This window comes from Mirounga leonina, unplaced genomic scaffold (genome assembly GCF_011800145.1).
Source record: "Mirounga leonina isolate KUSES-001 unplaced genomic scaffold, KU_Mleo_1.0 Mir_166, whole genome shotgun sequence".
Taxonomy (NCBI): domain Eukaryota; kingdom Metazoa; phylum Chordata; class Mammalia; order Carnivora; family Phocidae; genus Mirounga; species Mirounga leonina.
In genome coordinates, this window is record NW_023270418.1 from 13,619,470 (window position 1) to 13,631,887 (window position 12,418).

The 12,418-nt window shown below is 42.4% G+C and overlaps 1 protein-coding gene and 1 pseudogene across 1 annotated transcript in view; both read left to right on the forward strand.

Moving 5' to 3' along the window:
• The first annotated feature begins 272 nt into the window (after window positions 1-272).
• LOC118016260 lies at window positions 273-966 on the forward strand (annotated as a pseudogene).
• Window positions 967-5,240: 4,274 nt separating this feature from the next.
• CAT (catalase) overlaps window positions 5,241-12,418 on the forward strand; it is a 38,512-nt gene continuing 31,334 nt past the window's right edge. The window contains exon 1 of the mRNA XM_035012548.1: window positions 5,241-5,425. Coding sequence (XP_034868439.1) covers window positions 5,360-5,425 — 66 coding nt within the window. The 5' untranslated portion in view covers window positions 5,241-5,359. The remainder of the gene's footprint in view (window positions 5,426-12,418) is intronic.

The following is a 12,418-nucleotide window of genomic DNA, read 5'->3' on the forward strand; positions in this document are numbered from 1 at the left end:
GACTGCCTTCGGCTCGGGTCATGATCCTGGAGTCCCTGGATCGAGTCCCGCATCAGGCTCCCTGCTCAGCGGGGAGTCTGCTTCTCCCTCTGACCCTCGCCCCCTTCATGTGCTCTCTCTCATTCTCTCTCAAATAAATAAATAAAATCTTTTAAAAAACAAAACAAAACAAAACACACACACACACACACACAAATATTTTCAAAGACTATTTAATGAATCAGGGAGAATTTCATTCCACAAGGTTAAGCAAAAAAAGCAGGACACAGGACATGGTTTTTGTGCCATGGTGCCAGAGAGGCTGGCAGCAAGATGGTGGACAGAGTTTTGGGATACATGGCAATGAAGTTTCTAGTCGGATTCAGGAGTAAGAAATTTAAACCACAGTTGTAGGGACCTAACCATTTTGGGGAGGAGCGTTCCTGACGGACAGACTCTGCATTTCAAGAAAATGGAAGATTCAGCTAAATGACAAGAGGTTGCTATGGAAGGAAAAGAAGGTTCAAACCTCATAGGAATCCCTATTCGCAGATGGATGCTCTGACAACCTGAAACATCTCTAATTAGCTGAAGAGGAAAGGCTCAGGAAGCAATTTAAAAAAGTTAAGTGGCCTCTGTCAGTAGAACAAGGTGTCCAGCCATTGCCAGAAGACCAATGTAGCATTGACCAGGCTTTGTGTGAAGAACACTACAGAGTTGACCAGCCTCAGCCAGAAGAACGTAGCAAAAGTGTAGACTTCATTACTATTCCAAAGAAAAATTAATCATCAAATGAAAAAGCACAAGAAAAAAGTGAACAAGTACAAGCTAAGTGTGCTACTAAGAAACAAGAATCTGAGAGGAGAAAATGAGAGACACAAAGTTCAAAAGCTCTACAAAATGAAAAAAATGCAAGTGTTCAAAAGATTGAGCAGAAAGACTAAGCATAAAAAGGTCTAACCAAACTTGAATTTACAAATGGCGTATCTTCTCTCTCTCTTTTTAAAAAGATTTTATTTATTTATTTGATGGAGAGAGACAGCGAGAGAGGGAACACAAGCAGGGGGAGTGGGAGAGGGAGAAGCAGCCTCCTTGCGGAGTAGGGAGCTGGACGGATGTGGGGCTTGATCCCAGGACCCCGGGATCATGACCTGAGCTGAAGGCAGATGCTTAATGGCTGAGCCACCCAGGCGCCCCACAAATGGCGTATTTTTAAAAAAATAAAATTAAAAAAAGCTGTCAGATGCTTTGTCCTTAATCAAGGATTAAGCTATGTGCTGTCTATTGAGTTCTTTTGAATATGTAATGTACCTCCCAACAATTAACTAAATTTATCAACATAAACTGGAATGCTAAGCTATACAGATATCATGTCTAAATATTTTTGTTCCCATAAAGGAAAATATTCCATATATGATCTACAGAATATGATTTGTTTCTTATTTGCCTCTGAGGAAAGTTGGCCTGAAGGATGGAAAGAGCCTTCTATTTGGATGACAGGTTTAAGCATGTAATACTTTTGTATCACATGAAATTCAGGGGAAATGAAATGTTTTGAAAGTTTAAAAAAAAGCAGCTTGTGGGTGTGTGGGTGAGGGTCTTCACACCAAAGATGTCTCGACTCTGCTCCTTACCCATTAGCCACTTCACTACCCGCCCCTCCCAAACAACTCAGCTTCCTGGGTCTCCGCCAGTGAGGGGAAGGCCCTGACCCAGTATTAATGAGCAACATGAGGAGAAGTGCTCTGTGCCATGGTCTTTTTGGGGCAGGGGGTGGCAGTAATACTTCAGCTCTCATCTCCCTCAGGGGCAAGGAGCACCCAGGGTCTTCTCTGGGCATCGGGGAAGGGCTCCGAGTGCCCGCGGTGCCTCCCTGTCTCTGATGGTGTGTCCAGCACTCAGATTGGTGTAGACTGTTGTTGTTTTGTATGAGCGAAATTGTTTTTACTAAACAGATTTAATAGTTGAAAAAAAAAGCAGCACACACAATTATATGTTCTGTATGATCCATTATTAGTCTCTCTCTTTCTCTTTCTTTCTCACACACAAACATACATTACATACATAAGAGAAAATATCAGCAAGAAAGATCTCTGTTTATTACCATCCTTGGATAACTGTTTATTTTACATATTATTTTATATTTCTAAGCCCCCATTAGTGGGCATTCATTACTTTTAAAATCAGAAAAAAGAAGTTAGGGTAATAACAAATGCCAAATTCTTATTCCTGTGTTTCCTTTTTCTAAAACACCCAGATCAATTCAAGGAACACGTGGCCTGGGGGAGAAAAAGCACATGGATTTTCTTCCTTCCGGATAGTTCCAACTATGGCCACTACCAGACACCAAAGGACATGTGGGCTACCTCCTCCTAAGTAATTGTTCTTATTAAAGCAGGAGTAAGGTATGGTAAAGCAAAGTAGGCAGAGTAGAGGGTACATGCCACTACCACATATAAAACCACTGGCACTTTTTGCAAATTCTGCTTCCCTCTCCTGTCTGCTCAGGCCTAGCCCACTGTGGGTTGGAAACATACAGCTGTGGCAGAGTTCACTGTCCTCCCCTCACAGGGCATTCTGGATTGTAAAACATCTCTTTTCTTTGACACTCTGTTCCTTTTTTCTCCCACTGTCTCTATCCCCAAGTTACTCCACCAGGCCACTGTGAAAGAATGAAATAAAAATATGTGGAACATTCTCAGCCCCTCAGAGGGTGGGTGGAATCAGAACAGGAAGAATAATCTCGGTTTCTGTTACTGCCCCTCCTGCTCTGTGTACCTGTCATCCAACAAAACATAATTCGTCCTCTCCATTCTTTTCTTTCAAGTAAGTGATTAAAGACAATTTGTCAATAAAGGTTCCTAGTTACGTGGCCAGATTTTCTCTTCAGCATTTATTGTATGGTCTACTTTGTAAGCTTGGATTTAGATTTGGTGATATCAGGATTCACAACATTATGTTTTGTGCCAGTACATTTTATTTCACTGGGCTCTGAATAATCAGAGAACAGCATTTTCTTTCTTCTTTTTTTTTTTTTTAATATTTTATTTATTTTTTAACAGAGAGAAAGAGACAGCGAGAGAGGGAACACAAGCAGGGGGAGTGGGAGAGGGTGAAGCAGGCTTCCCGCTGAGCAGGGAGCCCGATGTGGGACTCGATCCCAGGACCCTGGGATCATGACCTGAGCTGAAGGCAGACACTTGATGACTGAGCCACCCAGGCGCCCAGAGAACAGCATTTTCTAAATAACTATTTTACTCAATACCAACGAAAATACTCATGTGTTTATGTTAATAAAATATAAAAATCTGGGACCAAATTTGTTTACTGAGCCAATCACTTGGAAGTACCTTTAGGAATCAAATAGATTTAATGTATTTTTTAACTAGGGCTGATTTTTAGAAGTGTTTTCACTTAAACTATAATAAAATGATAGTTGTAAAGTCAATGAATATAATACTAGGTATGTAGCCAAAATAAATTCATTGTCATACTTGAAAGCACATACCTTATTTTAATGTACAAGATATGACATGATCTGAAAGTGTCTTGTTTCTCCATTTCTCTTTCAGTGGAAATTCCTCATGAATCCAAACCAACACTAAAGGAAACAGAGAAAAAAAAAATAAACAGGACAATGCTCATGTAAAGAACAAAGGTTAACACATGACATCAGGTCTCTTTTTATTTACTTTGTTGAAATTTAGTCAATGAAGAAAATTATTAATTTGATTTTTTCAACATTTATTTATTCAACGAGTCATGAGCTCAGGAGATGGTCAGGGCTAGAATCCTGACTCTCTGCCTTAATAATGGTGTAATCTTGGACAAGTTACTTATTTAACCTCTCTATGCCTCAGTTTCCTGAGTTGTGGGTACCAAAAGACATCACACAAATCACACAGCTAACAGCATCTTCACAGTTGAGTAAGTGTGATGAAGGAAAAATACAGGGCACTGAAGATTGATTTGGGGGCTGCTTTTTCAATGAACTGCAGAAGTTAAACTTTTATGACAGGTTCTTGATATCACGCTTTTGTAAAATCAAGAACTTCTGAAATTTCCACTGTCATATGCCCACCCATTATTTGTAGCTTTACTGAAAAAAGTAAAATCTAGAAGTTGAGCACTCTTAATTTGAAGATTATGGTATGTTTATGTGTATTAAGGTGTTTAAAAAGAAATCCTAGCACCTGAAGGGGGGGAGGAATCATTCAGTCCATTTGAATACAATGACAAACGAGTCAATAGCTTACAAATATTTAATTTTCCAACATGGCTCTTTAAAAACGTAAGAGTTCCAAAATTCTTAGAATTTTTCAAAATTCTTATTCTTCGAAAGGTTGGATGGAACAGTGGTTCAGGGTCCAGGCTCTGAAATCAGAAGACTGAGGATCTAGGCTCTGACATTTTGCTGGTTTTTAAGCTTTTGGCAAGTTCCTCCACCTCTTTTCAGCCTCAGATTCTTCATATTTAAAGTGGGGGATAACCAAACTTTCATCACGAGTCACGAGGCTGTTGTAAAGATTAACTGATACAGTCTAGCAAACATCTAGCAGCATTCAGCACACGGTAGACACTCCAAAAAGTGGAGCTGCTCAGCCAAAAGGGAACTTCCTTCCTAAGGATTTGCCACTATTAAGACCATTAAGAACCTGTCAATGTTTCATTTCCCCGTGTTTTTTAAAAAAGGCAGTTTTTCTGTATACATAGTCTGTGGTCCAGGAACACTAACGTGACATTTGGGAGTAACACGACTGGTTAAAACTTCACTGCGCAATCAGTGTTTGCATTTATTCCAAATTCCCATCAATCCCTCAGTTGCAAACGATACTAACATTAGGGTAAGTCAAAAATTCATTTTGCACAAAGGAATTCAACCCAGGATTTCTGACTTACTAAGAGCTGAGATCGCGTTTAGAGTGCAAAGCCCCACCCAGCAGCGCCTAAGCGTTCCCTCAGCAAGACCTGCAGGCCGCCAGCCGTCGCGTCGCGGGGCGGCCCGAAGGATGCTGAAAACCTGAGGCGAGAGTCGGGGCCTCACAGGCGGGGCCCAGATCTGGGTTCATAAACCCCAGGGCTGGGGGTCGGGCTCCCCTCCCTTTTCACACACCTCTCTGGCCTCTCCATGTCCCGGGGTTCCGTCTCCCTCCAGAGAGGACCCTGCGCCTCTTCCGTCTCCTCCCGCCCACATTTGGGTCCCATCCCATCCTGCCTGGCGCTGGAGCGGCCAATCAGGAGGCGGTCTCCTCGCGGGGGGCGGGACAAGAGGGGCGGAGCTGACTGGCGGAGTCCGAAGTCGCCTACTTCAGTCGCGCGCCGGTAGAGGGGTGCGTCAGCCGAGGCTGCCTGCTACGTTCTGCGAAGCCAGTCGCACGCCATGGCGGATAGCCGGGATCCAGCCAGCGACCAGATGAAGTTCTGGAAGGAGCAGCGGGCCGCGCAGGTATAGCCTGCGTCCCCCGAGCCGGCCCGAAGGCTCGCGCAGAGAGCTGGGCGTCGGCAAGTAACGGCCCGGCTTCGCCAGCGCAGCGGCGTTGCGGGGGCTGTACCACTGATCACGGGCCAGGGTGGGCGCTGCTTTTCAGTCCCGGTGGACTGTTCTATTCGCGGGGAGGAGAGGCGAGGGTTCTGGGGGGCACGCCTGCAGGTTTTGTCGTTGGCCGCAGGGCGTGGGTGATTGGCTCCGAGTTTTGCAATTTTGCCAGCTGGGACAGAGGTCGCAGTTTGAGGGAGGAATGAAGGCTCGTGGGGAAAGAGGCAGAGAGCTACAGCTGCAAGAAAGGAAGTGAGGGGGGAAATGGGAACGGGCCTCTCGCCTTGACCTAGCTCCAGCAATAACTACAAGCTTCCATATTTGCGGGGTGCTGTGGGGGCAGGGATCGTGCTTTATCATCTCGATATCCCCAACAGCAGTGACAATGCCAGATGCCCCGTGCGCGCGGCACTCAACGACGAAATAAAGAATTTTTACGGCCATGATTTCATTTGCATTTAAAAACACCATGCCTAACATTTTAGAGCTAGAAGCGACATTAGGGATTGGTTAATGCGTTTATTCACACGTATTCTTTGAGTGCCTGCCTGTGCTAGTCACTGTGCTGAGACAAGGTGTACAAATGCCAGTGAGGCAAGAACTAGAGCCTAGAGAAGCTGCAAATCTAGTCAGGGAGACAACACAGATAAACAAATGATTACCATACGGCGTGGTGAGGGCTCTAATACAGGTTATTTGTAAAGTGTCAAGGGAGTGACGGGACTTGGCTGGAAAGCTTCCCAAAGCACGTGATATCTGAACAAGAACTTTAAAGATGAGAAAGGAGTTCAGCTCCGTGGTGGTGGGTGAGGCATTCCTGGCCAGTGTCCAGGGGCGCAGAGTCTCAAAGAACATCTTTGAGCAGGTTGGATTAGTTGGGAGTGCTTCTGATCTGAGTCTTCTCTGGTCATATTGGTCCAGAGAGTCTTGAGAGACTTGGCCATTTCCCATGGCAGAGAGAGGGCTAGAGCCATGCCTTTTCTCATCTCAGTGCTCTTTCTCAAAACTGGGTTAGTATTCATGAACTGGAGTATTAATGCTAAGTGCCCATGGATTGCTTTATAATTCCCTGCTCTTGAGAAGGTTATGCCCCTCTAAGGGCCTGGCACAACTCTCTTCTTGTTTTGTCCTTTATTATATGCCAGGAGGGTAGTTCAGTTTTTCATGAGTTCCTGAAGTGAACCAGAGAGACTTAGAGTCTTATTAAGGACAGGCAGCTAGTTAGTGGCAGAGTCAAGATTAGAACTTAGCTGCTGGGGAGCAGGATTCTTTCTACATCTAGTGGTTGCTAAATCCTGATTCACATTGAAGTTTTCATGATACTCTGTGAACTGAGAAAAATATGGACAATGTAATAAGTTTTTCATAAAGCACAATTTATTCATTTTTAAAGGACCCCTCCCCCCCACTTTGTTCTGAGACTAGCTTGCCTCTTAATTTTGAGAATCATTAACTGTTGTTAAATCATTACAACACTAGTGGCGATTTACCCTACATGGTCGCCCATGTGTGAAACATCTGGCTCATGAGAACACATCTATAATGGAGGGCTCATAGTTGAAATACTGTTGTCTCCTCTGCCTATGGCATGTCTGTGCACTGTGTACATGGTCCTGATTGGCAGTCACTTTAATGTCTTGTTGTTCTTCACTTTTAGCTGCTCTTGGTGAAAACTGCTTATTTCTTTGAGGTGACCTCCTCCCCCGATCCTCCAAAGGGAATTTTGCATATGTCCCGTACCCTTTATAATTTTCCAATGCTTTTTATGGAAAATTTCAAACATTCAGAAAAGTTGAGGGAATCATGCAGTGTATACTTATATATTCACCACATTTTGCTATGTATCTTATATTACATGTTATTCTATTTGTCCATCCCTTTGTATATCCATTAACCTCCCCCTTTCTTGTGGGTACATTTTAGAGTAGACTGTGGACATCTGTAGGCTTCACCCCTAAACACTAGGCATGCAAAGGAGAGTTCAATGTTTATGTGTTTAAGGTAATATGTACTGTGAAATATACAAATATTAAGTGTACCATTGCATGATATTTTGATAAACATATACACCTGTGAATCCTATTCCCTCATCAAGATACATAGACAATTATTGTTACCCTGGAAAAGTCCCCTCATGCTGTTTCCCAGTGATTTACTGCAGACCTTGCAATCTTGCCCCAGGCAACAGCCATTTTGATTTCTTTTTAACCATTGGCTTATGTACTTTTGTGTGTTAACACTTCTTTCATTCAGCAAAAATATTTCAAGATTAAAAAAAGAAAAAATGTTTTAAGATTTATTCATGATGTTGTTTGTATCAGTAGTCTGTTATTTTTATTGCTGAGTAGTATTCCATTGGATGAATACAGCACCATTTGTATATCCTGTTGCTGAGCATGTGGGCTATTTCCATTGTTTGGCTGTTATGAATAAAGCTGCAATGAAAAGTCTTAAACAAATATTTTTGTGCGCATATGCTTTCATTTCTCTTAGGAAATACCTGCAGTAGAATTGTTGGGTCATAGGGTAAGTGAATAGTTTATGAGAAACTGCTAAAGCCTTTTTCCAAAGCATTTATACCATTTTACACTTCCGTCAGCTGTGTATGAGAGTTCCAGTTGCTCCACATTCTGTCAACTTTGGTGTTGCCAGTCTTTTAATTTTAGCCATTCTTGTGGGTATGAAGTGATGTCTCATTGTGGTTCTAATTTGCATTGTTCTGATGACCAGTGAGAACTGAGCGTCTTTTCATGTGCTTATTGACCACTGGTGTATGTTCTTTTGACATAGCTGTTTAAGTCTTTTGTCCTTTAAAAACCTAGATTGTCTTTTTATTATTGATCCATAGCTCATATTTGAAATTATATGTGGGCTAATTGCTGTAATAATTCCAAAATGTGTAATGGTATAAGCATAATAGAAATTTATTTCTCTCTTTACATGATGGGCCAAAGTGGTTTGGGGTGAGTACCCTATGGCCCACAGTTATTGAGGGAGAGTTCCAGGCAGACAGAGGCTCCCCCCTTTTTTTTTTTTTAAAGATTTTATTTATTTATTTGAGAGAGAGAGAATGAGAGAGAGCACATGAGAGGGGGGAGGGTCAGAGGGAGAAGCAGACTCCCTGCCAAGCAGGGAGCCCGATGGCGGGACTCGATCCAGGGACTCCAGGATTATGACCTGAGCCGAAGGCAGTTGCTTAACCAACTGAGCCACCCAGGCGCCCGAGGCTCCCCCTTTGACTACACTTAGCTTTAAAGGTTGCCCTGGGCATCACTGTCCAGCCATAGAAGGTTAAGAACATGGAGGAGGATATGTGGGAGGTTTAGGGACCAGGCTCTAAGTGGAGTAGGTCACTTCTACTCATCTTCCATTGGCTACATTAGCTTCAGTGGCCTGCCTACCAGTGAGGGCAGCTGGGAAATGCAGTCTACCCTTGTCCAGGTAGCCAACTTACTACGTCATCCAAACCATACGTTCCATGTGAAAATCTGTTTAGCCATTTCTGGTGATGTGGTGATGGGCAAACAGATAAAATCTTTTTTTAAAGATTATGTCACTTTTACTTTCTGACATTAAAATATTCTTTCTCTTAGAAAATTATGATAATAATGGATGATGTGTGTGTATGTGTGTGTGTGTGTATGGTTTTTTTTTTTTTTTTTTTAATCTCCCTGTACTTGGCAAATGCCTCTGTGTAAGTGGGCAGCTCTGTATCAACATCCTCCCACTCTCTGGTTTTTTATTTTTTTCTTTTCTTTTTTTTTTTTTTGTAAGTAGGCTCCAACCAGTGTGGAGCCCAACACGGGGCCCAAGCTCACAACCCTGAGATCAGGACCTGAGCTGAGATCAAGAGTCAGATGCTCAACCAACTGAGCCACCCAGGTGCCTCTTTAGTTTTTATTTTTATTTTAAGGTTTTATTTTTGATAGTATTATTCTAAATGTTTGCTAATGATTGAAAACCAATAGCAGTGTTTTGACCATTTCTTGCTGGAAGGCTTGATAACTCACCAAGAAGAGAGAGAGAAAAAAACCCCAAAACATTAGCAATTATTGTGACACTTTGACTATTACACATACTAATATAAAACAGCCTGGCTTGAAAAACAAACATTTCCCATTGGGTGAAGGAGGAGGTGTGTTCAGTCTGTGTGTGTTCAGAGATCCAGCCCCCATATGACTTTAAGTCTGATATCTTCCTTGTAAAAGGCAACTTTTATTTTATTTTTTGCTGGAATTAAAACCACCCACTAGTTCTGTCTCTGGGATTTTTTTAAATTTTCTTGTGTCATTTCCTCCTCCTCCCTTCCCGCACTCAGTGCAACAGCATGGACAGGCAATTCTTTGCATGCCTGATAGATCTTATTGTCCCTTGCTCAGGGCACTGTCGTTCGTCTAAGGCCATAAAAGTTGCAGATCTGGTAGCAGTTAGGACACTGCTGAAATGGCCTGTTTAGAAGCTTTCAGTATACCTTATTTAGTACCAACGGGATCCATTTGTGTCCTTTATTAAGAACACAGTTTGAATATTATTATAGTAACGTTGTAACAGATGGTGACTACACTTATCATGGTAAGCATTGAGTAATGCACAGAACTGTGGAATCAATATGTTGTATGTGTATGTTAATTATACTTAAAAAAAAAGGCTTGATTTTTTTTTTCTTACCCTTTTTGAAAAGATTTCACGTTTTCCATATGTTATTTAATATATTTTTGAGTGGCCATACCGTAGGTGGAGGGTACAGGATAACTTAGACAATGAGTAAAATAGAATGAAAATCAGTCTTGCTTCTTGAGCTTAGAATGACCTACTGGCATTGACTTATATAAGGCACCGGTGGCTTAACCATGATGAAGTCTGCTTATAGGACAAAGTGCATCCCAGTGATGAAGTCTCTGTGTGTAGCCCAGGAAGCATAGTTTTTGGTCATTAAGGCAATCAGAAACATTTCCCAGTGTTATCACTTCATGTATTTTGACCTTGTGAATCGCCCTGGTATGATGTGGCTTAATTAAGGTAGGGTACCTTCTGATGCTTAGAATGTCTTAAGGTTAATTAAAAAAAAAAGCCCATCAGACTATATCTGGAATTTAGTATTAAATGGCCTATGTGGTAGTTAGGGTTTTCCATATTTTCTAGTGATGATAAGCCCTCTTTGGGCAGGAGCCAGTATTAACCTTCTGGTCGGTTGCCTAGTGTGTATTTTGTGTGCAGTGCTGAATTCTGCTCTTTGTCTTGACCGAATGGGTGGCTATAGGGAAAGAATTCAGTATGGAGTGTGGTCAGAATGAGCACTCACTTGTTAGAGTTATTGATGCAGCCTGCCCTTTCTCTTCCTTTACCTTCTTCCTTATTTCTTAGACATTTCTCCTTGATTCTTGGTGTAAAAAAAAAACAAAAACCCTGAAGCTTCATGTTGTGGAAAATTTCAAACCAGAACTGAAGTAGAGGGTCGTGTAATGAACCTCCCAAGTGCCTTTATCTCCAAAAAATAAGGACTCTTTAAGAATACCATTGTCACTCAGCCAGTCAGGGTGTTCACTTTCCCTGATTGTGCAGAAAAAAGTTCACCTACAGACCTGAGATGACTGTCTTTAGAAAGGCCTACTTGCAAGGGTGGCCCTTGGCTGGCGTCTGGAAGTTGGATTTTGGGAAGGCTCCCCCAGCTGAGCTGCTAAGAGTGGCTGACTGTGCCGGAGCCATGCAAACAATGTGGTATTTACTGAACCCCTGCTTTCCTGCTGGGAGCCAGAGGGCACCTCCACCATCAGCTCCTTATATGAACCCTGTGTGCTGAGTCTCTAATGAGCTGCCCTGCTAGACAACATTTCACAGGTGTTACCACATCTCGGTGGGGGATTAAGCGTGTCCTGTGTGACCTGCCCTGGGAGAGGACCCTGGAAGCTTACACTGGTTTCCTCTGGACTTCACTCCATGTGCCTTTCTCCTTGCTGGGGTTTTGCTTTATATTAAAGTGCTATAATAAATTAGAGCCTGGGTATGACTGGGCTGAGTCCCATGACTCCTCCTAGGGAATCACCTGAAGGTGGGTGGCACATCTTTCTTTCTCTCTGTCTGCTTTTTAATGCTTTGTTCAAACCCAAATCTGAATAAGGCTCATACATTGTGCCAGTTGATATGTCTTTTACGCTCTTCTTTATCTTCTGGTGGTTATAAACACAGTTTATAGTGGTTTAGTGAAGAACTGAAGGGTTAGGCTTCATAGGCAGGATTCAAATTGTGGCTTGACTGCTGGGCAGGTTACTTCACCTCCCTCCCCCTTGGTTTCTCCATATTAAAAATGGGATAATAATTCTCCTTACCTTGAAGGATTGTTGAGGACTCATTTACGTAATATATGTGTGTTAATTAATATATGTCATTACCCAGCACATAGAATGCATATAGGACATGTTAGCTCTGTTGTTTTAAGAAATGCTGTAGTGTTGTGATTAAGAGTTTGGGTTCTTGAGCCAATTTGCTTGGGTTCAAATTCTGATTCTGACCTTTTCTAGGTGGGTGACCTGGAGCAAGTTGCATAACTTCTCTGTGCCTCAGTTTCCTTCTCTGTATAACGGGGATTATACTAGTACTTACTTCAGACAGATGGATTAAATGCGATAACCCAAGTAGAGTTTAGAACAATGCCTACATACTGAGCTGTTGTTGTTGTTCTGAGGTTTGAGAATGTCTAGTAAGTAAGACCTCTCACACACACATTCCATACCCAAGCTGAATCAAGAGTCAGCGGGATGAGTGAGTTCCAAGTGTTACTTTTATTACTGGTAGAGGCTTGATTGGAGAATGTGGCTTAGGAGTTTTGGCCAAGAGGGCTTGCTGAGATCACATCCCTGTGTTGAATTTAGCTCTTGCATTTAGGCAGTGGAGATTACCAGGCCT